The 27,733-nt window shown below is 33.9% G+C and overlaps 3 protein-coding genes across 3 annotated transcripts; 1 reads left to right on the plus strand and 2 right to left on the minus strand.

Annotated features, from left to right (window-relative positions):
* Nucleotides 1-5,330: 5,330 nt before the first annotated feature.
* On the plus strand, nt 5,331-8,505 carry LOC108202094 (uncharacterized). The gene is made up of 3 exons (XM_017370782.2): nt 5,331-5,642; nt 5,768-5,905; nt 8,175-8,505. Exons 1-3 carry the CDS (start codon nt 5,552-5,554, stop codon nt 8,189-8,191), a joined length of 246 nt encoding a protein of 81 aa, XP_017226271.1. The 5' UTR covers nt 5,331-5,551; the 3' UTR covers nt 8,192-8,505.
* Nucleotides 8,506-8,824: 319 nt separating this feature from the next.
* LOC108201256 (LRR receptor-like serine/threonine-protein kinase GSO1) lies at nt 8,825-13,463 on the minus strand. The gene is made up of 2 exons (XM_017369795.2): nt 9,452-13,463; nt 8,825-9,367 (listed from the first exon to the last, which is right to left on the minus strand). Exons 1-2 carry the CDS (start codon nt 12,873-12,875, stop codon nt 8,997-8,999), a joined length of 3,795 nt encoding a protein of 1,264 aa, XP_017225284.1. The 5' UTR covers nt 12,876-13,463; the 3' UTR covers nt 8,825-8,996.
* Nucleotides 13,464-25,638: 12,175 nt separating this feature from the next.
* Nucleotides 25,639-27,413, minus strand: LOC108199390 (protein phosphatase 2C 51). The gene is made up of 3 exons (XM_017367190.2): nt 26,674-27,413; nt 26,196-26,301; nt 25,639-25,973 (listed from the first exon to the last, which is right to left on the minus strand). The coding sequence occupies exons 1-3, from the start codon at nt 27,154-27,156 to the stop codon at nt 25,639-25,641; spliced, it is 924 nt and encodes a 307-aa protein (XP_017222679.2). The 5' UTR covers nt 27,157-27,413.
* Between the last annotated feature and the right edge of the window lie 320 nt (nt 27,414-27,733).

Below are 27,733 nucleotides of genomic sequence, written 5' to 3' on the forward strand. Positions count from 1 at the left end.
TTAAGAAACTCGGAATATAATATACCGGAAACATGAGGGAGTGACTGGTGGTACCTTGGTCGTGCCGGTGAGCCCACTGCCCACATTTGGCACTAATTAGCCACTTGGAGTGAAAATCAAAAAAGTTCAGGCCCATAAAACCTTCAAATGGGTTTGATGGACCAGTCCGTCAGAGATAAAGAATCAGCCCAATAACGTAACCGAACACCGAAGCCTATTTAAGTTCAAGGGAAGTATATGTGAGAGCCGCAGGTCACCAGCGAGTCATGTTTGGATGAATTGAAACGAGCGGAGAATGAGGGGAAAAATTATAATAAAATCTTATGATTAAAAGAAATGTATAGAAATATAATGATCAAATATATGAGTCTAAATTTTGAAGAACGAAAATTGTGAGGAAGTATGTCAAATAAGTGCAATGGACATTCCACTCAAAAGATGGAGTTTAGATATGAGTTCAAATATTTCGGATAGAATCACTGAGGGAGAAAATCATGAGTAACACCAGGGTGCACAGGATTCGGTAATACCGACCAAATCAATCGAACTGATCATTATTCGACCGAACAAACCTGAATTTTTTAAACTCAATTTGTATTTGGTTTAAAAAAAACCCGATTTTTTTTTTTGGCCGAACCAAACCAACACGAATAATAAATAAAATATTTTAAATATTATATATATTATATATATATATATATATATGCATAGCCCAACACCCCGAATATATCTTAAATATATTATTATGTTGTCTAAATTAGTGATTAGTGTTGCAAATATAAGATTATTGTTCACCAAATGCATATCTTCTGCAATGTTTCCAAAGGTAAAGTTTCTTAACCAGTGTACCTTCGGAGAATTTATTATGAAATATTTAAGTTCCTTGCGGTACATGTTTCAGTTTACCAAGTAGTCTGATATGATTATAGTGATATGCATAAGAGAGTTGAGCATTTGTTTAATTTTTTTTATCATATTTAATAAACCGATCTAAACTGAAACACTACAAATTGGTTTGGTTTTAGGGTTTATACGGTTCAGGTTGATTTAAAATTTTGAAAAATCCGATTTAATTGGGTTGAGTTGTTAAATTCCGGTAAACCGACCAACCCAAACTGTGTACGCCCCTAAGTAATACTGCCTTCCCATTCTTACGGGAACACTCAAAAACAAAAATGATTTATATGTATACAGATATCTCATTAGAGCGAGGATAACCCATCAAATTTAAACAACTAAAATTTGGAAATTAATTTTCAAAATACTTAACATTTTTTAAATATTATATATATGTTTTATTATCCATAACTTAGCATACAAATTTTATTCCATTTTTGCCATTTTATTTCATGTAAATCAATATAGACCGACATTATCTATGCATTGATCAAAGCATTAAAAACTTCAATCGTTCGATTTTTTTTTCTTACATAACTTCATTCATCTGTTGAGGTCATATATTTTATAATTCTTAATCTTTATATTTGCTGACATGGCACGCTTGATAGGAGGTTCCTCACATGCTGACATGGCACGCTTGATAGCTTTTCTTTCCGATTTTCTTCTTTTCCGGATTTTTGCATTTTTAAATTAAATTAAATATATTTTTAAAATTTTGAAACTGAAAATATAAAAGGGTAATGGAAAGATGAACAGCCACCGTGCCTCTTTGCCTTCTGTGCAATAGCCGTAGTGATCGTGGCTGATGAGTTTAAAATACAAGCTAATTGGTGGGAAGAGCGCCCTGGTGTAATTGGATGTCTAAAATACAAGCGTTTATCGATAAAATTATACTCTGTCCATTACAAGACATTTTCCGATTTTCCAAGGGAGTCCTTTCTTCTGAGGGTTTACGATTCGTTTTGAAGAGGTGATTTTCAAGCTCTCTCCTTTTTTATTGCTTAGATGTATCTATAAGTTGTATATATCAATTTATAGTGGTTAGTGATTTTGATCAGTTTTTTGAGTTGGGTGTTTATTGAGGAACCTCCTTCATATAAATATAAAGATTCTACAAACAACACAAATGGACATTATGAACTCCGGATGTGAAGCAACGCTGATGGAATCCATATGTGAAGGTTTAATATATATCATGGCACATGATAACATAGTGCTTCTCATGTTAGAAGCTGTTTATATATATATTTCCTGCTATATATATATATCATGGTTAATTTATTTAAACTGAAATATCAGGTAAAAATTCATGGCCGGAACTGGTGGGAGAAGATGGACAAGCAGCAGCAGAAATAGTGGAGAAGGAAAATCCAACTGTGAATGCAATTGTGTTGGTGGGAGAGGAAGAAGGTTCTGTCACTTTCTATTCGATTGTGTTTCTGCAGTTGACTATACGTGCAGTCTCTATTATCGTTTGTTGTGGTTTGTTCCTTTGATTTTGTATCTGCGTTGTTGATATTGCAGTTGAGTTTTTGTTTCACATTTCAATTGAATCGGTGCGGATACTAGATGTATGTATTGATGGATGTGTGTACGAGTTAAATCTCTGAGATATGTATGCTGTTGTGTATGTGTGTGTAGCGCAGTCTAAACTCCCTTGCATAAGAATTTAGGAGGTAGATTGTGATGGATTTAGCAGTGAGATTTTTCCATTCTGCAGGCTAACAACCATGTCATCGAGGGTACTGGCTAGGTTCGTGTCACGTAGGTTTTCAAAGTAGTGGAAAAGTCTAGAGCGAGAAAGAAAAAGCTGCTGAACATGTTTATATTAAGGTACTTTGTGCTGGTGTTTGTGCAAACCCCCCCTCCCCCTGATATGATTTGTGTTGTTTCTGCTTTCATGGTGGTGTCTACGATGTTTTCTCATTTATTTTGTTGGACCTGTTTGTAGCTTATTAGATGGGAGCTTCCTAATTTTGTTTCCTCGCACCGATGGAATCTCATTACAGCTCCCATCTGCTATGTTTCTTTAGTTGGTTTAGATCTCAGCTATTCATTGTACTCTTGCTTAGGAACTATGGACTAAAATGTCAGGTATTCTTGGTGTAAAACTACCTATTCTTTAGGAAGGAGCAAGCCTAAGTTGCCGGTCCCTGAACATTGTGGTGATCTTCTGGTGCTTATTGCATTAAATCATTTGCATAGTCTCAATTTTGTACTGTGCATTGTATTTCTAAAATCGCCACATTCTGTTATTTTGGGCTCATCGTAACTTCTCTTATTTTCTTTTTGCTGCTATACTATAGCTGTTTTGTCGGGAAACGGTATATGGAGACTACTATTTTATTAAAGACTCGGAGACTATATATTGTTGTGCAAACAAAATGTGTTGTGAATAATAATGTATTTTGCAGTATTCTGTGTGATAAAAAGATGGTCTCATACCATGTTTGTATGTTATTTTATATTGATACATCGTAAATTATATAGAATTTCAACACGTCTGATATCTACACCTTGGCTCATAAAGAGGCTGTTTATGGAAACACAACATGCATTTTAGCTTTGGATTTCTTTTGCTTACGCAGAGGTTCTTGCAGAGCCATTTTAAGGTTGGGGTGATGGCATGGGTTTCGCTTGCTGTTTTCCTGATCAATGCTGTCATTAGTTGGATTTTTGTGTACCAATTTAAGCGGGGTGATTGGACTAGCTGTTGCATTGGGCATAGTAAATTGGCTTATATTTTTCGGGTTACTGTGGTATGTCATTCGAGGCGGTTGTCCTCAAGCATGGACTGGTTTGTGACTGGAAGCTTTTTCTGATCTCTGGGACTTTCTGCGGCTTCTGGTGTCATGCTCTGGTAGGTCTATCGTATAATTGGTGATAAGTGCAATTATCATGGTATATATTTAATTCAATATAACTTATGTATCGAAACTGGTAAGGGAGCATATTTTGGATTCAACCTATATTATCTGGTACATATACAGGGTCTTTATTTACAAGCACGTCATGTTATTTTCTCTTTTTTGAAACCAAATTAAAAGTTAAGTCATGATTTCCATCTTATTTTGATAAGGATGGCAGTAGTATTAGGATGTTGCTACTACCTTATTTGCATTTTTCTTAGAATTGTTTTCGATTGGACTTATAATTATGGTTTTGAGGTATACTGTTTATTCCTATGCTCATTTGTCATATATTTTACATAGGTACTTTTTTTTTTTACTTGGCTTCCTGAAAAGATTTGCAGTGACATACTTACTACTAATCGACAGATGAACTCAATGTCTCCTTAAATATCAGAGGACATTTTAATGCCATCGAGGCTTTGCACATCGAAGAACACTGAGAAAGACAACCTCATCGCAAGATATCCAGAGTTTTGAGGTAGCTGTAAAATCATCCTCCTCTCGAGCTTGATCAAGCAATGCCTTAAAGAATGGGTTGTCCAAGAATTCTGATTACAGATTACATATTGTGTAAGGGACGAGAGAATGACAAGGGCTCCTTCTGTTACTGAGGCAGCAATGTTATAAACTATGTAATACAAAGAACTGCCGAGTGAGTGTTGGACCCTTTTGTAATGAGGTGCTTAACAAGAAAGGTGGAAGACAGGATATGTCTTGTGGACCGTACAAAGTCGAAAACGCTTTAGCCTATATTTATTTTTGCTTCCACCCATGCCTTGTGAACTGCATTGAGCTGTAACAAAATGAAGCTGGTTCAAATATAAAAAGGGGTGATATGCACGATAGCATGATAATTAGAAGATGAATTTGATGATAAATGCAAATTGTTTATGTGTATCGGATTCATAGAATAAAATGTGAGGTCCGGAAAAAAGATTCTTACGAGAGAATGGTAGAAAGGTAAAAAGAAGGAAATTGTTTCATTATTTGTGTAGATGTATTCTTCCCTACTGCAAAACTCTTTTTTTATTCTTACTCATTTTGTGTCGAAAAAGGTTTCAAGTTTAACGTGCTATGTTGTGTTAGTGCAGCTATTCCTTCGGTTGGGATATGTTGTTGCATTTAGATAATATTGAATCCACATGACAATAACGATATACTTTGTGATCTTAATATCACATTTTTGATTAATTTACTGTATTTATTTTTTATAACGTTAAATAGAATATATTTTAAATATATATAAAATAAATTTCTCAATCGCGCGGAGCGCGTTTCCTCCCTAGTATATAAATAATTGAAAGTTATCTATTTATTTTGTTTATTGAAATAATTATTTCATTGACAAAATACACTCATATATTCTCACTCATATATTCTTTTCTAGATTTATCCTCTTGAATCTGTCATTTAAAAATAAAGTGAACTCATAAGTCATAATATCCGAATATAAATCATTGATTTGAAAATAGGATGTGCAAATACAATGCACTATTTATTCAAAGATAAAACTACAATGCATCATGCTTATTTTTCTTAAATACATACGTAAATCAACAAATCCATCTAGACTACAAAAACAAATTTCCCTGACAACAAGTAAATAAAATAATTTTCAAATTAAATAAAAAATTAAAAAAAATATTTATTTTATTACAAAAATTCAAGGTAGGTCAGTATACCAGGTATACAAATTTCACACTGTACACTCCCCAAAAAAAAAATTCAAGAGTAAAAAGATGCCGGCGACTGCAACGATGATCGGAGCTCTCCTGGGTTTAAGCACCCAGATTTACTCTAATGCCCTCCGCAAGCTCCCCTTGATGCGCCGTAAGAAACCCCCTTTTCTTATCCTTCCATATTTTATATGTATTTCTGAATTTTATTCGAAATTAAATTTAAATTAAATAATTTCTTGGCCTAATCTTGAAATTGGTGATATGGGTTTTGTTTAGATCCGTGGGAGCATGTGTTGGGGATGGGTCTGGGAGTGGTGGCGATTAATCAGCTTGTCAAGTGGGAGGTCAAGCTTGATCAAGATCTCGATAAGTTGCTGGAAAAGTCTAAGGCTGCAAATGAACGCCGTTATTTTGGTAATTCTTGAATTGGGTTTTCGAAAGATTTGATTTTTATGTGTTTTAGTTGGTTATTGAGTTGTCAATAGATGTGTTGCTTTAAGTCTTGATATTTGGGTGCTACCGTGCTTATTGTTAGTTTGTTAGGTTGTGAAATGTTTAAATTGGTAGCTGCAAGATTTTGAGAGTGGTAATAGACTAATAGCATTGTTTCATTTTCTTAGTGTAGGATCCGGTTTTGATGTCTATTACTTCTTTCTTGATTAGTGAATACAAGGATTGCATTAATGTTTGATATTTGTTGTGAAATGAATGTTGGCGGTTTTGAATCAGCAGTTGCTAGAGTTTCGAGAGTTTGTTGATAGAATTGTTTTGTTGTATGATTGATAAAATTTTGTTGGAAACTCTGTGAATTTGGTTTTGCAGTGTAATGTGGCTTAGGAAACTTTGCAACTGGTGTATTTAGTAGGTTGAAAATGGTAGTCGTGAGTTTTCTGATAAGTAGAATGTGCTTGTAGCGTTTAGCTGTATTTTCTCATTTTGTGAATTTGTGTTAAATTAATCATAGAGTAAAGCAAGCCATTGGCAAAAATAAGATCAAAAGGCGGATAAATTCTTCTGTGTTTCCCTATCCTTATGCAATCTGAATTTATAATGTTTTAAAAAACCATTTATTTTCATCAGTCTTAGTTTAGGTTTTTCTGACATTAAGTTGCTGGAGATTTCTGTTTCCGAACTAGTAATAACAATGAGATATTCTTCACTGGATTAGATATCATTGGCATGGTATCATTCAATTTAGGGACTGAGGAATACGAGACTAGAAATACAATTTTCTCTTGCAATTTTACACTGCTGAATGATAGTCCTAGACAATGATATGTTATACAAGCAAATTATGTTCATCATATAAAGTCAAATAAAAGCGAGTGAGGTCCCCAAAGGAGCCAGATGTGATATACGATTGCCTCAGTCCTTAGATTATGTTGAACTGTAAAAACTATGGCATTTTAGTACTCATCATCAGTCTATTCTTAAAATGAATATTGCTTCATTCTTTGAGTCTCTTTGAACATTCTATCTCTTTCCAACTCTGTGAGGCTCGGGTTAGTTGCTAAGATATTCTCCTGGAGTTTATTGGAATATCAAAGGGAAGGAACTCTACAGAGATGTGATGGGAACTGATATAGTTGATAAAATGGAAGTAAGGAGTACAAGACAATCCGACCAAAATCAGATTATTGACACTCTTGCAACACAACCTTAGGTGGTTTTCTAGAAAGAACCCACTCTCCACTCTCCACTCTCCACTCTCCACTCACACACTTCACTCTTATTTCTTCCTCCCCTTCAACATACCAATGACCCTTTTTATAACTCCCAACATCAAATCATAATCACCAAGTTAAAGCTGAAATAATAATATTCCACCAATTACTCCCTTTCAAATCCTGACTGATGTACAACTGATCATTTAGATTTGTGACTGATTAAATGTTTTTGTGTTTATTATATTTCCTAACATGATAACTCTCTAGGTTAAAACCAGGTCAGGTTGTACATATAGGTCTTGAGTTTTAGGGTTACTGGATTTATTAATCGTGTGGATATAAATCAGAAAATGTTTAGATTATCACACTCAGAGACAAGGCAAAGTACTTGAGTCCGCTGCAGAGTCTCTTTGCCACCTTGCTGCCTAATCTCAACTAGTTCCAGTAAAGCGTGTGCTCCTGTATACTTAACTACAGATACTACAATTTTATTTTTTTTTTAGGCGGAGAAGCTGAAAAGGAGGGTTTTAAGGGAAAGAGGAACACTAGAATTCAAAATATCTCCTTGTATATAGTTGCCGCATGAATAACAAGTAGGCTACAGTTAGCATTTTTCTAGTGGGATAGATATTAACAGTTATTTACATTAGCATTACTCATTAGATAATTGACAAGTTCATGATTGTAATATATACCCTGGGCAGGATATGTACAATTTGCTTAGCAACCATTAACTTTTTGCATGCCGGTGATTTTGACATTTAAATTCCTATTAATCCAATTGCCTGTTTCTTTTGCATCGTAGATTCAATTTTTGTATAATTGTATTGTATATCTGTCGGTTTAAAAGATATATTTCACAAGAAACATTATGGTGTGTGGAATCTGCTACTTTTTTTCTAAACCTATTGACTGTTAGAAAAAGTTCCTATTTTTGAATCGTTAGGACTGTTGCATATTGGAATTATTGGCTCTCCTGACTAATCTTTTGATAAATCTGGAACTCAAATTTGCAGATGAAGACGAAGATTAGCTATGGTAGCTTGGAATGAATAAAGTTCAAATTCTGGCGATGGGCATTCACTTTCCCAACAGTGTTGGCTTGTACTGTGAAGCTTTAGACATTTCTGTTATTTCTCTGCTTTAATTGTTCGTCTGTATTTCTGATTTAGCTCTGTGTTTATACTTTATAGGGCTGATTCAGATATAATTTTCTTCACTCAAAAGTTGAGATATATTAATGTTGAGAAATTGCTCTAGTTTCTTTACGAATGGATCGAATTAATAATAGCTTCGTATTGGCCTTGCTGGAAGCACGGTATTTTATGACAGCAATTGTTTGTGCCATTTTGTTGCAAAAACATTTCATTATCTTTAGTCTTAGAAGCTATGTTATCTGGACTTTTTGTTTTGTCTCAAGTACTCATGTCGGATACTCGACACTCGGACATGGGTATGGATATTCCGACGTTTATTTTAAGCCAAGAACATGTAAAAATTTCAAATTATTGTCGAGTCTGATACTTTGACATGTATCTAAGTTGAATATTTTTAGCTGAGTACGGGTAACATAGCTATGTGTAACTTTTATTTGTGTTGATATTCCATCGTTTGGTTTGAACTTTGAACAAGTGCAAAATGTCAATCATAAAATGACCAAAGAAGCTGAAAGCAAACCAATGTACTCTTCATTAATCTTAATTCTTACGAACGTTTTACTTGCACTAATCCAAGATCCCACTCCCCAGAACTCTGTCCAAATATATAATAAACACTAATATATCAGGTTATATACCAATCCATTTCAGAGAATTTTCATAACAGACTAAGCTTAGTTACTATGCATATGAATCTGGACTCATCTTTTCCATTTGATGCATCCTATCATTGTAGACATGGACGAGAAGATCACTAACTTCTCGCGAAGATGGCCTCTCGGTTGGTGCAGTTTTTGTGCACTCCATCGCTATCTCAAGCACTTGGAATGCAGAACTCTCTTCATTTGGCAAGAGCGGTCTCAGAGCTGGGTCTATCAGCTCATCGTGATCAGATCCTTGAGCATTAATCCGGGACTCGAGCCAACTAACCGTGTCCATATTCTCTCCAAAGCTTCCATCAGTTGGCATCCGACCGCTCACGAGCTCAATCAGCACAATTCCCATACTGTAAACATCGCTTTTCTCTGTTGCTTTCATTGAATAAGCATACTCTGAAAAAAATGGGAAACATATGTGAGACTAGAGAAACATAACATGCTAAACATGGATACTTAAGATGATAATCTGAATTTTACCTGGAGCAATATAACCGTAGGATCCTGCAAAGCAAGTGTTAGATTCAATTGTGATCGACTCGTTGTCTGAGATTGTCTTTGCCAATCCAAAATCTCCCAAATGTGCTTCCATGCTATAATCTAACAGCACATTGCTGGATTTTATATCCCTGTGAATGATCTTGGGGGCACAATCATGATGCAAATATTCGACACCATGGGCTAATCCAACTGCAATCCTCAATCTTGTTTCCCACTCAAGGCACTTCTTTTTCTTGGCATTGAGTGGTTGTTTGTGCAACCAATCCCACACACTTCCGTTTTCCATGAACTCGTATATCAGCAAGTTTGGCCCTTCTCCTCTATTGCGGCAGTATCCCAGCAACTTCACTAAATGCCTGTGCCTTATCATCCCAAGTGTCTTCACTTCTCGTCCAAAGCTTTTGTCCATCAAAGGATCATCCTTTCTCTGTATCTTCTTGACTGCTATGGTTTCACCAGTTAACAGTTCAGCTTTGTAGACTGTTCCTGATCCGCCTGACCCAATTATGAACTCATCACTCAAATCATCTGTCGCTTCCATAATTGCTTCCCATCTGAAGTGATCCTTGTCAGCCCCGTACTGAAAGAAAGGCCTCCTTGATGCCTTGGAAGATCTTGAAGAGTAAGTATAACTGATGTCATTTGCTCTTCTGATAGAATCTCGCTTGTGTTTAAGGAAGAGGGCAGCTCCTATTAACATTAGGACACTGGCTACAATTGCTGATATTGCTGAAATGACAACTACTGATGATTGCTTCAAGCCTGATTGCTGACTGTTGGAATCAACATCATTGCAATTTTCAAGAGGGCTTCCACAGAGGCCTGTATTTCCAGCAAATGAATCGACTGGCCAGTGTGAATAACGCTTGTCAAGCTTCCCTTGAAGATTGTTGTGGGAAAGATTCAGGCGGGTCAAGCTGCTCATTTCAATAAGCTGGGGTGGTACTCCTCCAGCAAGTTTATTCTCAGATAACTCCAGTGATTCAAGTTTGATCAGTTTTCCGAAGGAAAATGGTATTTGGCCTGTGAGGTTGTTGTGGCTAAGGTCTAGAATGCTCTGAAGGTCTTGGAGTTGTCCAAGCTCAAATGGTATTTCACCACTGAAGCTGTTTCTTGAAAGCCGAAGCTCATAAAGCTTCCTTAGCCCACCAATGGCTGGAGGAATTGGTCCAGAAAAATTGTTGCTGTCAAGATTGAGGACATTAATTGACCCAAGTTTGCCAATTTCAGTAGGGATTGTTCCATTGAGAGCATTGCCATCAAGAGAAAGGACCAAAAGATCAGAACAATTGAATAGTTCTGGTGGAAGAGGGCCATAGAACTGATTGAAAGAGAGCTTCAATTCTCCCAGGTTACTCAAGTTTCCTAGCCACGACGGGATTTGACCAGATAGATGGTTGTTATTAAGATCAATATGGGTCAGTGATTTGCACATAGAAAGCTGGGGTGGTATTGAACCAGTGAGTGAATTGGCAGAAAGATCTAGGAGTGTAAGTTTTTGTATTTCTCCTAATGTCCAAGGAATTTCCCCGACAAAATGATTTTTCCCTAGCCTCAGCCTTTCAAGTGAGAGTGATTTACCAAGTAAAAGCGGAATTTCATTATCAAATGCATTGTTTGTGACATCAAAGGAAAGAAAAGAATGCGAGCTACACAATGCAGCAATGCTACCATTTAGCCTATTATTCGAAAGATTTACTCTAGTCAAGTTTGCAAGATAAGTTAGGCCACTGGGAAGGTTACCTTCAAGGGAATTGTTGTAAAGCATGAACTGTTGCAGGGCTTGAAGATATCCGAAAGTCTCGGGAATTCCTCCAGAGAGTCTGTTATCTGCTAAATCAAGAACTGTTAATTGATGACAGTTACCCAAAGTGGCTGGAATTTTGCCCGAAAGATCATTCTCTCTGAGATGAAGAAACTTCAGTTGCTCTAGCCTTCCGAGTGTCACAGGGATTTGCCCAGAGAAATGATTTCCATACAAATCAAACCATTGTAAGCTAGAGCAGTTACCAATCTCCACTGGAATCTCCCCGGACAAATGATTGTCATACAAATACAAAATCTCGAGTTTCCCAAGCATTCCAATTTCTCTTGGCAGATTACCCTTCAAATTATTCTGGTACAATGCCAATGTCTGAAGATTGGTGAGGTTTGCTATAAATGGAGAAATGGAACCATCCAGAGTATTATTGTTGAGTGTAAGATCAGTCAGTTCAACAAGCTCAAAAAGTTCCAATGGGATTGATCCATTTAGTGTATTATTGGACAAATCAAGCTGTTTAAGCTTCCTGCAATCTTTCAACTCCCTTGGGATTTCGCCAAAAAGGCGATTTTCACCGATCATCATATGCTCTAAACTAGTTGTATTAGAGCAAATACTTCTTGGAATTGTCCCAGAGAGATTGTTACTTGACAAGACCAAGAAAAGAAGCTGACCCATGTTGCCAAACTCACCAAGAATCTCACCAGTCAGCTTGTTTCCAGAAAGATCAAGATTTACAAGATTTCCCAATTTTCCAAGAGACTTCGGAATTGACCCTTCAAGCTGATTACCAAGAAAGTTCAGATAAACAAGCTGGTCCAATTCCCCAAGCTCACTTGGAATTTCACCAGACAAAGTGTTATTAGCAAGATTTAAATTTTCAAGATTCTTGAGATTGCTCAATTCAGCTGGGATTGACCCATTCAGAAAATTTTCAGCTGCAGTGAACACAACAAGACTAGAACAGTTGCCAAGCTCACCTGGAATAGGCCCATGCAACTCATTTTGCTGCAAGATAAGATTCTGAAGTGACCCAAGTTTCCCAATTTCTTTAGGAATTGTGCCATTGAGACTACAAGAGGCCAAAGCAAGCACAACCAAGTTCTCAAGATCACCAAATGAGCTTGGAATCTCCCCTGTCAACCCGTTATCGCCAATTCGAAGCACTTGGAGGCTGTAAAGTGATCCAAGTTGAGTTGGTATGGGCCCTGAGAGTTGGTTAGAGAATAGTAGTAAAGTTTGTAAAGAAGAAAGGTTAGAGAGATTAGGTGGGATAGGGCCTGAGAGCTGGTTTAAAGAAAGATCAAGGTGGAGCAGGTCATTCAAATGGCCTAGAGAGGGAGATATTGATCCAGTGAGTGAAGAATCAGAAAGGTTCAAACTCATTACATGAAGTGAGCCATCTTTAGGGTCTCTTCCACATGAAATCCCTCTCCATGTACAAAAATTTGGATTCTTTACAGACCAATCTTTAAGTACATTCTGTGGGTCATCTACAAATGACTGTCTCACTTCAAGAAGAACATATAAAGTTTTTGATGATGAATGCTTGCAGACAACAGAGCTAGCAACAAAGAAGAGGCAAAGAACAAGAAACAAAGGATGACTAAACACATGTTTTGACAAGAATGTTGTTGCCATGTTTGTCTGAGACCAAGATTCACAGCAAACTAAAGAAGCAAGTGATGAAGGAAACAAAAGGCCAGTGTTTGACTCATTAGACTTATGTTTTGCATGCAGAAGATTATGAAAAAAATGTGCAGTTGGGCTCTGCAGAGTGCAGTAATTATGGGACAAGAAGATTTGATGATGTTGGTTGAGAAGAGACGCGTATTAAACTGCATGCAACTATGTGTTTTTGGGTACTTGTAGTTGTAGTCTGTAGAGAAGTTATGATGTTTCTTGAAAAGGGTGACAATTTAAGAGATGAGGAGAGGAAAAACCCTTGTCAGCAAATCCCCATTGCTATCTTTAATGAGCACCTAACTACTGTTTTATTGAAAAAAAAGTTGAAGAATTAAACTTTAATGTGGAGTAAATAATGGAGCAGGATAGAGATTTTGCTGTTTGATGACAGACAAAGGTCAACATGAGAAGCAAAGAAAAATATAAAACAAGTTTTCCAAGTCAGAAGGTATGAATATTTGAAATCCGGTGACGCCCTCGTCCTAACACTCGAGATTTTAGGAGAACTCGTAATTTATCGTGCAACCAACCCTTGTGAGTATTAAGTATGTGTGCTTTATTTTGAGCTACTGCACCCAGAGGAGCAAAGCCTTTATAAATGAAGCAGTTTGTGAAGAAGTCAACTCTGTCCCCAGTTCCCACGTATGCATCAACTTACCAGAGCAGCTATAAACAAACTTCTCTACTCCCCATTTCTGTTTTTTTACTTCACATTTCGTTATCATGCATAATAAAAAGCACTAGTATTATGGAATAAAGATTATTTTTTTGCATGCAGTTATATATTTTGATGACTTATCTGCTGGATTACCAAATCCCCCTGTCCTTTTGCAAGTACTATACTTTAAGTAGTTGATTTTTGAAGCTTTTTGTACTACATTGAATCTCCTAATTGGTGTTTCTTGCTTTTGGGCTTTGACACTCCAATTATAATGAAGTGTGCAATTAACCTCTTACTCATATTAACAAAATTGTAGTTTTCTCTGGCATAATTCAGATGTGAAGAACTTAACAAGATACGTTCAGCTATAATGAGTTGCGGAGTTAAGACGCTCAGTCTAAACTACAGTTCCGACTAATCATCCAAAAACAAAAATCGAGAAAAAGGTTGTGGATTCTTACTTATGTCTATTCTTCTGAAATTAGTAAATTAGGTTAAATTCTATACATGTTTGATTTAACTCAGACTTGTATTGATAAATATGTGTTGAACAAAATGATTTTGTTCCTACCTAATCCAAACAAACAAAAGGTTAAGCCCAATTGGCCAATTATAAGTCTGCTTTCTTGGTTCTTCTAGATTGATAGCAGCCCTGTAATGGCTCTTTCTTATATCTCATCAGCAACTCACTTTTGAGTGAAATTGTGAAACTTAATAATCTGTCCAAACTATTGTCAGATCAACAAGTTCAATTATAGTGGTGACAGAATCAACTCCTGCATGTGTTGTAGGATTATGGTCAACATTTCCATACATTTTCTAATTTAGAAGAGAGTATCAATTACGATCAAACACATTCATATATTTATGAAAACCTTGACAACAATACGTCAATACTATGATATTCGGAATGTGGCGTTGCTCTGTCACCTTCCGAGGTGCTCACAAACTGATACGGACACCCGGTATAACAAAAAATAATAATAATAATAATACCTCAAAAATATTTTTAAAAAGCCAAGGAATACATATTTTGACAGGTTATTGAAATTGTGGCTTTGTATAGAGAATGTGGAAAGTAATGAAAAGGGTGTATAGAGTTTTTGTTGCTTTTGTTGGATTTATTAGGTGAGCCAACCCCTCATTTCTGCCTCTAAACTATATAAAACGAAAGCTTTAGTTCTATAAAATACAAGTACTAGTACATACACGATTCTTTTTTTCTTTAACAGAACAAAATTACATCTCTACTCTTCGTTGTGTTGTGGTTGACACTTGTTGTCTTCTTTGGCCATTAGTTGTTCTAATCCCTTATCCTTCAAATCCTATACAATTATTTTAAGCTCTCCCCGTTCTCATTTTTTTTTATCTTTTTTATTTGGCACGCTTCTAAAGTACATATAAATATAATTTTATTATTTATTTTTAAAATCTTTCGTTATAAATATTGAATATTAAATTTATATTCAGAAAAAAAAATTCAAATAATTATAAAACTAAATTTTATAAGAGTCTTAACCAAATTCCGTCCTCCAAAACGATTGATGGACAGAAGAAGTATATGAGAGTATTCCTTTTGTCTAAATTAAACATATCCGGTATATTTGGTCGTAAAGCAAGATTTGGATACATAGAACTTACCAGTGCTCTGGAAGAGCAGTACTCCAATTCATAAGATCAATCCTATATGTCTGAAAAAATGCTTGGAAATGAATTATTAAGTAATGATGCTATTGCATATTAAATTGTGGCATTTTTGTTTATATGTCCAGGTTGCACTGAATTTTTACCCTGGAATATCTGTCAACTTTTCTCAAGGACTGAAATTATTGTCTACAAAAAGCTAGCCATAAAACACAACATTATGAAAAGAAAAGATAAATTAATACTTCGATCTTCTCTAAGAATCTTGTGATTTATATAATTTGTCAGACCAATTTTTGGTTGACAATAGGTCACGGACCATACAAAATTACAACTGGTTATGGTCCTGCTGTTCACAAGGGTGAGCTAGACAAAGATAACATACACTGAATTCAGATTTGCCTATTTTTTCGGGTTCCAGAATCTTCTCGTCTCGATAACAAGAGTTCGTAAAATAAAATGTTCGAGGTAACTCCCCAGACATTCATCGGACTCGACTTTTTTAAATTCTGATGATCAAGGTAACTCCCCGGATATCTGAAAGATTGTCGTAACAGCTAAATCATTAGCTAACAAACAGAAATACATTAAATTACTAATGATCAACAATAAGAATATTCGATAAGAAATTTAGTATAATTTGCAACAAAGTGCATGAGTAAACAATTGCAGTGCCTGGCAAATTAGTCTCTGATGTTTGGTTTTGGCGATAATGATGTGCTTAATATGATGCCTAATCCAAATGCATGCAGACAAAAATGTATTTATTTTAAACCATTCTTAACCAGCTAAATTATGCGTACGAGTATTAATTATATTACGGATTAATGTGAGTATTTTTCATGATAATGTCGTTGTCACGGCTTATCTGGTTGCGATTTGTCAGACTATCAGTTTGATCACAGTACGATGGTCACTTTCGTAGAGAAGTGCAACTCAGGCGAGACCAGACCAATTTGTCAAACAATTCAGACTGTGAAGATTTTGCAGATTAAAATGGACCGTGTTGCAGCATTGATAGAGATGTATCATCAATTCGTGTTTTTCTGTTTTTTTGAGAACGGTAGATGACATAATTTTAAATGTTTGGATGTTCAACACTATGTCCTGGATTAATGAATTAAAATGTTAGAATATAATATGATCATAATAAGCCTTCTTTCTAGCATTTTGAGTTTTGGGAGAGAGGTCATGCTCACAAAAACTCAATCACTTAAGATGATAACGGAATTAAGGCTCATGAGAAACTCAGGTTCAACTCTCAGGGAGCGAAAGGCAAGTTTATGCCCCAAATGTAGAGTCATGTCACTGTTTCTGCGTTTTACAACCATTTTAGTGTTTTCACATTTCACCTATAAAAAATCACTGAGAGAATATCGATCACTTGTCAGAAATCCGCCTCTAACTAAAAGTCGAAAACAAACATTATTCTTTGACATCATAATGCACCTTCCATGATCCATCTGAAGCCAATATTATTCAAGTACACGACCTCATAAGGCTTGGTTGAATTCTTCAAATAAGCCAGCCATCTGCATTGGGCTAAACATAACAAGACTTTTGATGCAGTAGAAGTATTAACCATTTAAGTTTCCAAACACAGTACTGAAGATCAGAGTTGGTGGATTACACTTCAACAAATAAAAATTCTTCCCTTTGATTTACAAGTAGTGGGTCAGAGTGGTTGGTTTTGACAAGTACAGAGTTGTAGGGCTTATTTTTAGTTTGTGGGACATAGATATTGACGGGCCTGTTAAGTGTGAAAATTATTACAATTTTGGGCTTGATTCTTTCGGCTTACGAAATGTTGGCCCGCAAATTTCAAAAGCCAGTAAATGTCTAGATCTCTGTTTACATCGTATATTGTATTTAAATTTTATATTAATTTTTTCATCCGTAAATGCTCACTTTAATAATGTTTATTCCACGCTGATGAATAAGTTGATACAATATTTTTGTGGCTCAGGTTTTATTTTTACGTTTTAGTGACACCGGATAAGTTTAAAATTATAACTTATATGATTTAATGTAAAAAGTGTTCGGTTTTAATTATTGGTTTGGATTATTTTATATTATAGATGATTTATGAATTATTAAAATAATAATTAAAAATTTAATTTAATAAATTATTTATTTTAGTGTTGAAACTATTTCTTTATTAAAAAATGATAAAAATAAAATAAATTGACTAGGAGAGTACATCCTTTAAGTCAATTTTGCATTGTTACTAAATTTACATCAATTTTTTATTTATTACTCCTTCCGGACCACTGAAATCTATACACTTTCCTTTTTTGGATATCTCATTCAATTCTATACATCTCAGAATTTTTCTAAACTAGTATTCCCTATGTTTTTTAATATTTGACGTTTTGACTTTGGGCACATATTTTTAAGTGCTTTGACCGAGTAGTTAAAAATATTATTTTTTTAAATTTTTTTTTGAATAAAAATATATAATCAAAATTTTAATTCACAAAAAAAATCAATCAAAAATAATAATTTTTACAATCCGATCAACTCACCTAAAGATGTGTGCCAAAAGTCAAAACTTCAAATAATAAAAAACAGAGATAGTATAATTTTATAATATAAAAATCTCAACCACCCACTAATTTCATCTACTTTTTCAAATCTATCTATGGGTCTCACCACTTTACCCACTTTGTATTTTCTTGTTATTCTTTGTGTACATCCCATATGTATATAATTCAAAGGGATGGAAGGAGTATACAAATAAATATTTTTTTAACTTAAAATCAAAAATGATTTAAAATCAAAACATATAAGCCGAAGCAAACACCTTCGGTATCTGTTAAATCACCCCATCTGAAAAAACCACAGCCTATCCAAAAGTTATCACAAATATCATAGCGTGGAGGCTCAAAGAAAAGCTGAAAAGATGTAACAGAACTTCTAATCAAAAAAGAATGAGGTGTCCTTTAAGTCTTTTTTTTTTATCAAAGGTGTCCTTTAAGTCTTAGTCATGCATGTTACATATTTATTTTCACAGCCAAAGCTTCAAAATATGTAGGCTTTTACAGCTAACTACAACTACTAAACTCACTTTATTTACTACAGGAGCATGCTAGTCATTTTGAGTGGCTTGTGGGCCGTTATGTAGGCTCCAAATTTCTGTTGACAGCAACTTTTGGGCTGGATGAACAGGCCCAAATGAGTTACACAAAATTGAGTAAAATATGCAGTGAAACTTGAAAGGATAATTATGAAAAGGGCCTAGGAGCAAACCCTACAGAATATTATTGCATATGATCATTAGCCTCTTCTTGCTTTCAGCGTGCTGATTGATGTTACACCAGTCACCACTGCTCAAGAGTCCCTTTTTTCTTCAAAAAATAAAAATAAAATCATAAATTGAAAATATATAATAAATAAAAACTTGTAAATCAGTAACACCCGTAAATCAGAAATTTTAATTCAATATTTTATAATATATTTTATCACATGTGATTTTTTACCGATTAGAATTTGATATTTTCAATAAACATAAAGATCGAACCAGAACCGAAATGAAACGCCATGCAATACGTATCCCATATCAATTCAATGCAGCTCCTCATCAACATCTTTGATTTCTCTGATCCATCTTTGTTTTGTCAGCATAACACGCATGCACCTCTCATTAAATTCTCCTCTACAAAACTTCAAATCTGCATGTCACCATGCCAAATTTAAGCTGGCTTCATCTGTATGTCTACTACCTAAGAACTAGTGAACTACCATCTTCTAACTTCTCTGCGGCCTCTCCCTTGTGTTTTTCTTTGATATTACTAATGCATTTTCGTTTTCACTTGAAAAACAACAAATTAAAGGTGCTGTCACCCTTAACAAACTTTGTAAAAGCTACTGCGGAAAAACAAATTCGAATTAATGCATTTGTCCCCCAGTCTGACATTTTCATTTTTCTCTCCGCTCCCTTGTGCAGTGGGTGGGCGCCTAATTAAACATATAGATATAATTAATCAATCTTAATCGTATAAATCGGGAATAAGAACTAATCAATTGATCTGTCAATTCATGATTTATAACAGATTTAGCGGAGATTTTTTGAATAAGTCTTAGATTTTTACTCATATTAGAGTGTAATTGGTTAATCGGTGATTTCTTTTTTAAAATTAATCAGGATTAACAAATTTTTTAATGAACCGAAATTCTTAGAACAATTAGAACCTGGCTATGATTAAAAGGCATCAGAAATTGACGGCCTATATATCTCAAAATCAATGCGCCTGATTTGCAACCAGAAAATTGTTTTCTCGTACACAAAAATATTTACAAATAGACATAAGTATTTCTCCGTATCGGATGATATCAAACATATAAGAATCTAAAACTTTGAAAGAAAATAAATAACAAATGTATAATAATAAGATAACAAATTTAATAAAATAAAATATAAAAAGCCAATATCAAGAGACCTTCGTGTAAATGCATGTGTGTTGTTGAATACTCCCCTCCTCTTAGCACGTTCTTTACATTTACGGTTTGTAACATGTGAGACTCTTATAAAATATAGTTTCATAATGTTTTTTAAATTTATTTTTTTAATAAAAGTTTAAACGTTAAAATTTTATTTAAGAAAAAACTTTAAACAAATATTATGAAACTAAAATGTATAAAAATATCAGAATACGTGCCAAATTAACGTAAAAAACCTGCTCTCACGGATAATAAGTTTCTCCTTTAAAATTGTATGCATGAGCATGGCTAGAAAATCAGGGGAGACTTCCCATTACAACAAAATGGCTCTCTTCTTGTTCATCTTCTTCTTAATTCCTGTCATGCCTCTCCAAGAAAAGACATCACCACCACTTTCTCCAAGACCAGATACAGCAGAATTTGATTCTAATTTTGCCAAGAAATCGAATCTCACAAATTTAAAAACTCCGCAAAGAAACGGCACCACCACCGAGCAAGAAGCTAGTACGCAAAGAAATGCAATTCCAGTTACAGTTCAACATGGAAGGGCCTATAAATCATTGGAGAATCAAGGATTAAAGTGGCGAGATGGAGCTATCAATGCCAGCGCTCATGAAGTTCCTAGTGGTACCAATCCAATTTCAAATAGGTAATTGAGAAACTAGTTAGATATATGATAGTATATGTAGCATGTGTATAATTTGCGGTTGAGTCTCTACTGAATAACTGTATGTAATGTACGTACATTTGGTGCAGTTTTTCCCCTCGTTTAGTGTAATAAACCATAGTTCTGATAATCTCGTAACAGTGACCAGCATATCCTCATCATTTAAAGAGTAAATACTTTGAAATTTATTCATGCCGTGAATGATTGATAACGATCGAATTCGGTTTAGATCGGGCTGGTTTTGATTCGGGTCAAACTCGGTTAAATTTTGGATTAAGATACGGTCAAATCTGATTTGAATATTTATTGAACTGGATTTGATTATACTCGATTGAATATCGATTTAGAATACATAAACTCCTTCTGTCCCAAAATAAGTGTCGTTTTGATTTTTCACGCAATGTGAGATGCAAAAAAAACATACTTCAATATATAATTTTTCAAATATTCTTTTTCCAAATAAAAGTTTAACAACTATATTTTTATTCAAAAAAAAATTTGAAAAATAATGTTTAGAAGTATATATTCTTTACACTTTAAATTACGGGCAGAAAATCGAAATGACACTTATTTTAAGACAAAGAGAATATTTAGTTGGAAGTCGTTCAATTTTTCGAGACCCCAGCTACCAGGTTAGATTGTTGACCACTAAGACCACACCAGTAAGACACATTATAAATTTAAAAAACTCTAACGAAAATAACTAACGTTGACAGAAATCTCCTATCAAAATTACGCGAGTTTTTTGTACTGGTTTTTTCAATCGTCTGACAGTCACTCCATCGAAATTTAATAAGATTGATGATCAAAATAAATCTATACTATACGATAAAAAGCCAACATAGATATAATTTGTAGTCGTACAAAATTTTGGTTTGGTACTCTCCTCTAAAACTAAAAGTCTACAACATGTAGATAGCTATTAAACAGTTTCATATACTAAAAACACTCCTTATGTATATTAATATCTTTTTAAATATAATTTATAATTAGTTGAAAAAGATGAAACTACTGTTAATAACATATATTAATATTAAAAAAAAATTATAGATAAATCTATAACTAATTATAAATATACAATTTTGAATATCTTTTGTCTAAAATACATATAAATAATTAGAGACGCTACTTTTTAATCATAACGTATTCTACTCGAAATTTAACTATAACGTGTTCTATTTCATTACAAACACGAACCATTACGTAACATATGAAGATATATGAAATATGAAAATTTTGATTTAAAATTAATTGAATAATAAACTATCACATATTAATATCAGAAAATAATTATAGATAGATAATAAATTGTGAAAGTTAAATTTCCGTTAGAAGATATAATCAGTGGTTAATATAATTTAACTAAAATCCAAATTATTAATACTAAAATACTAATAAAATGGTGTTAAGATTTAAATTATAATTAATAAATTACGAGTTATATAAGCGCCCGTGCTTTGCACGGGTTAAAGGCTAGTACTATACTTTACTATAAAAAGCCAACATAGGTATAATTTGTAGTCGTACAAAATTTTGGTTTGGTCCTCTTTTCTAAAACTAAAAATCTAGAAGTAGATATCTATTAAACAGTTTCATATACTAAAAACACTCCTTCTGTATATTAATATCTTTTTAAATATAATTTATAATTAGTTAAAAAAAAGGTGAAACTACTGTTAATAACATATATTAATATTAAAAATTACTTATAGATAAACGTATAACTAATTATAAATATACAATTTTGAATATCTTTTGTCTAAATTTCCGTTAGAAGATATAACGAGTTGGTTAATATAATTTAACTAAAATCCAATTCATTAATACTAAAATACTAATAAAATGGTGTTAAGAATTAAATTATAATTAATAAATTACTAATCATATACCCGCCCGTGCTTTGCACGGGGTTAAAGGCTAGTTATTAATAAATTAATAAAACTATTGTGTTGATAAAAAAAATTCATTTAATTTTGTAATAATGTAACTTAAAATGGTATACAAACATTTAAAAGGTGCATAACAATGAAATCTCTCACCATTTATTGACATGTTAACCAATCAAAAACCGTAATAAATTATTTATATGATAAGTTAATTATCAGTGAGAAGTAAATTTTAATTTATATTTTTGAAAATTTACAACTTAATTATCAAGTATAAAAAGTATTAATATAATAAAAATATTATAAATTATTTTTTATAGTGGTCTTACACATTGTTGTAAAAACAAATTTCGAAAATAAGATCATTTTATTAAAAAGAGTTAATTTTTTCAATATTTCATATTCTATCTTATAAGTTTGGAATTGACTTATAAATTTTTTAAACCTACTAATAACTTACTTGTTTTTTAAGCCTACCAATAATTTACTTATGATTTATAAGTTCATACGCTTGAAAAATAAGCTTGGTCAAACATGCCCATTGACAGGAATGCAGTCGGAAGAAAGAAATATTAGAGCCAGATTTTTCAGCAGTTCGATAAGCTGGAGGAGCCGATGGCAAAACTTAATTCAGCAATCATTGTTGTTATTTTATGTGGGTTTTAGAGCTTTAGTTATGTCAAGAATTACGACAAAGACTGCAACACACAGAGGGTCAGTGTTAATTTGGTTGAGAAGTGTGATATATTGATGTCTGTGACTGTCTGCAAGCACACTGCAACTAATGCCAACCCAGCCAGATTACTTGGTTGTATAGGCTGAGGGACTCCAAGTTCAATAAATATGCTTCGGAAGTCACTAGAAAAAGAAATCTAAACCCTCTGTATTGATCATCATGGACCTGTCTCCTATCTTATGGTAGATAAAACGAGTCAGATTGTTTGTAGCGAAGGCAAATTGCTCTAGTTAGCTTGCCTGATAGCTTCTTTTTCCTATGTATATGAAGGATAGTTTGATCCATCTTATTTAAGCATCATCAACAATACTAATTATACATGGAAGAAAAGAGTTAAATATATTATAATTATATTGAGTTGGAACAAAATTGGAAAGCTTAGTCAAATTTTTGTACGTGGGATTGGACTTGCTCTCACAGTTCAGTCAATGAGTTATAAAATTTGACCTAAAACATGAACAGATAGTCTCCTGTCTCTTGAGACTGTGGAGAGATAAGAATCTTTTCGTATGCCAGAAAAATACTTACACCCGCATTCTTATCGTTGGCAAAACTAAGAGAGGCTAGCCTAATTAAATTATGTTTTAAATTTTAAAATCAAATATTAAACTCAGAGAGGTCAAAATTCCATATATTTTAGTCTCGAAGATCCTGAGTTCCGAAACCGACCAACCTTGGCTCGGTCGGTTTAAATAAGTCGAAGTCTTACTAGGAAGGTAGATTGACGTCATTCCAGTTAATAAAATCGACTTATTTATGCCAGTCGGTTTTATCCCAACATTTTTTTCGTGTCCATCGGTTGTACGCGATCGATTTTGTCCTGTTTTTTACTGATCATTCTCGAGTAAATAAATTCTAATTATTATCTCGAAGAAGAGGGTGGTTCGAGTCCCACAGGCAGTTGTTTATTTACAATTAGTTTTCACTCATTGTTCTGAGCCAGGAAGAGATAAACACGGGGTCTGGTGAGTTCTGGTCTGGCTACTCTGGGTAGTCTTTACTCACATGCCATCACACATGAAATTGATACACTGCGACTGTGGATTCGTATGCTCCCGCCGTATGTGTTACAAACATCATTGTGTATTATATTGCGTTCATCTGCATGCATTTTGGTTGTATATATAAATGGAAAGACTAGTTTATTCTGCAGGTTTCCTTCTCTTTCATGGTCATGAAGTTCCTAAATTTAGGCAGAACTGGATATATGCATTGGGAACGCAATACCTCTTCAAAGAGTCAAGATTATCTGCCCCTCAATTTAATGGCAGGTCACCTTGTGTTTCCTTGCTTCAACTTTATCTTCCTCAGTTCCTTTTACCGGGATACTCTCCGCGTCGATGATACATGTCGTTTTTGACTAGTTAAATTAACTACTATGTTTTAACTCAAACTTATATGTATTATATAACTAGAACTAGAATATTAAATAAATTAAAGTATCATTTCATAATATATCTAATCTATTATAAAATGTAATTTTTTAATTTTTAAAATAACAAACAAATACTTTTTAATATCTAGCTAATGATTGGTCATTTTGCTTTCGAGGATATTGAAAAGAACATTTAATTTGGGATGGAGAGAGTATTTTAAAATCTACTGCCTATGAATTTAGACATTAAAAAGTTCAGTCGAGTTCGGATAACTGTGACAGATTCTTTATATTTATTCCGACAAAATTACGGTCATTTCTAAATGCTGGCTCTGATGCCTCGGATCATTTATATGTAAAATTGTCTTCCTGACCTTTCCATACCATCAATGCTGCAGATTCATTAAAATATGAGTATATATATTCTTAAACTATCTGCTGCGAAGCTGGATATATAGATATATCATATATAGCATTATCGGCTTTATGCAATGTTGAGAAAGACACGATAATCTAACAAGTCTGTAACTGCTACAAAAAATTTGATCTTTTTCCGCAGCAAAAGAATGGCGGTATTAAGCTTTTTATCATACTGTCGTCGAGCTATTTTTCTGCAGGACTTTCCCTGCAGTATCGTCACTGCACTGGAGTTTAACCACCAAGTTGGGGTGAATGTAGATGGTCGATCAGTAGCTTCCGACAGTAGTGATAATCAGTCGGTTTTAGTATAATTCAGGTCAAAACCAGCCGTTATTAGCTTTAATTTGACAGTAGTGATAATCAGTCGGTTTTAGTACATATTTCTAAAAAGAGAGTATTTACTGAATTCTAAGTAACTTAAAAATCGAAACAAAATTACCACCTTAACAAAATCCGAAAAGTTCCGTCAATCCAACATAACAAGAATTACGCTACATGTTCATGTAGGATTTGTTTTTGTGGCTCTGCGAGCTGAAGTCTCCAAGAAGAGGAAATCAGCTTCTGGGCCTGAATATTGATCGATATACAGCTAACACTACAAGGAACTCGTGTAAACATAAAAATCACTGCGAGTTACTAGTCACAACAGAGATGATTTTAACACAGGGATTTAAGTCAGAAAACATGTAGATAGATTTATATTACAAAACACAAGGATAGTTGGAAAACAACACATGAAGACTAACATTGAAATCCAGAAGCACACATATAAACGGTACTAGCTAGTACATAAATTTAATTAAATTCGAAGGACTTTTAACTCCCCTGACGATAGTCTCGACCCCTAGATTAATTAACATACAGCAACACAGGAGCTCTGAATACTCTTTTAGGCAGAAGTTTTGCCGAGCTTGTTCAAATCGATAACGATAACACTAATGTTATCTTCGCTACCTCGCTTCATTGCTATCCTTTTAAGGCTTTGTGCAGCTACTGCAGCACGACTCTTAGTCTCATTCTCATCGGTGATTACACTAGACTTCTTTATGGTGCTCTTTTGTGTTTGCCGCTCCAAACAAAATCTAACAACTTTGCATGCCTCTTCATTTGATATGAAGTCCCACAAACCATCACTAGCTAATATTATGAACTCATCAAGATCACTTCTTGCTTTCACTGTCACATCTGCTTGAGCTATTACATGTGGTTTCAAGTGTTCATCCCCTAAATCAAATTTCAATATGATTTAAACATATACTTGTTAATAATAATTAAATGTAATACAATTTTCTGATCACCTTTCTTACTAATTAATTAAAAAATATCACTAGTATTCATTAGATGTCTTATTTCTTTTAATATGAATTAAATAAATAGAAGTATAATTCAATAAAATCCCATGTTCCTATGTATTTGAACTTTGAAGTCTATGTATTACTTATTTACCTATAGATCTTGAAGTTGCAAGAACACCCTGAACTCTTTCCCCGTTCCAATTGACAACCACTCCACCAGAGTCTTCAATCCTCTTTAACTCATCCGGACGATCAGGCTTTTCATAAAATATAAAATTAGTCAATTCAACAACAATTATCATATATAAATGCACTTGGAGAATAAGTTTTTTTTGGCTAAAATGCTGAATTACATACTAGTTAAATTAGAATGTCTATATACATATGAACCAATTAAGGTGGCCATCAGATTGTATGCAACAATGTTCACATACAACTCATTATATAAACACATATAAATGATAGTTTGATAATGCATATTAAGTTATCTTGTGCAACTATATATCAATGTTTGACAAAGATTACATTTTAAAATTGTTAAATAGTACTTTTAATGTTTATAGTATTTATGTTAGTATTTTGAATAAGATAATTCACTTGTTCTTCACTCTAAATAATCTTGCGCATACCTTGTGATCAAATGACAATGGCACAACAATGTTTGAATGTGATAAAACCGCTCTAGAATCTCCACAGTTAGCAACAACCAACACCTCTTCTCCTACCACCACAACAATAGCTGTTGAGCCTGTTAAACCATCAACTCTTTCGGCAATCACTTGTTCATCCATCCTAAGGAAGCTTGTGACCATCACCTTTTCCCAATCTATCATTTTCCCGGGCTGTTTCTCCACCTCTTTTACAACCAAATGGTGCAAATGATCACGACAAGCAGTTGCTACTTCCGAGCCTCCATGACCATCATAAACACCAAAATAGTCATATTTCCTCGATTCCCACCTTAGAAACCCTAAATTCACTGTCAAAGTATCCTCCATAACTTTCCTTTTCCCTTTCGCCGAAATACTGCCATGTGCATCATAAGTCACAGCTTTCTCACTACCATTTCCTGATTTATTTCTACCAAGAACAAAATTATTATTCTCCGACATATTTTGTGACAAATAAGTTGTGTTTGTGAATTCTTCTCCCTAATTAACTAAATCTCGGGTCCTCATCATTTGTGTTTAAATTTCAACGAATTTCTTTCAAAAAGACTATGAAAAAGGCTAAACAAACTCAATCAATAGCACTATTTATACAAGAAACTAGCACTATTGATGAGGGTCGCTGCAAACTGCAACCGACTCTAGGAACAGAGAAGAGACTAAGCAAAAGGGGAGACACACTAGAAATGGAGACGTGGACATCCAAGATATAGGCACGTCTAGACGCTGACATCTTTTCTATTTAACAATTTGAGTTATATATATGACGTAATGCGTCAAATTTTGGTCCTACAAATACGACCAGTATTTATTTTAGTTATAAAAGTGATTTTAACTTAGACTTCTATATTATTTTTTGATGTGAGGCAAATTAGTAGAATGTAGCACCAAAACCAAATTAAAACACATTAAGATGATAAATTATTAAGAAACAAGTAGTATATTTCTTTTCAAACCTTTGTACTCAAAATATAAGATAGTAAATAAATTGCAAAATATATGTATATATTTTTTGACTAAC

The sequence above is a fragment of the Daucus carota genome, chromosome 1 (genome assembly GCF_001625215.2).
Source record: "Daucus carota subsp. sativus chromosome 1, DH1 v3.0, whole genome shotgun sequence".
Lineage (NCBI taxonomy): Eukaryota > Viridiplantae > Streptophyta > Magnoliopsida > Apiales > Apiaceae > Daucus > Daucus carota.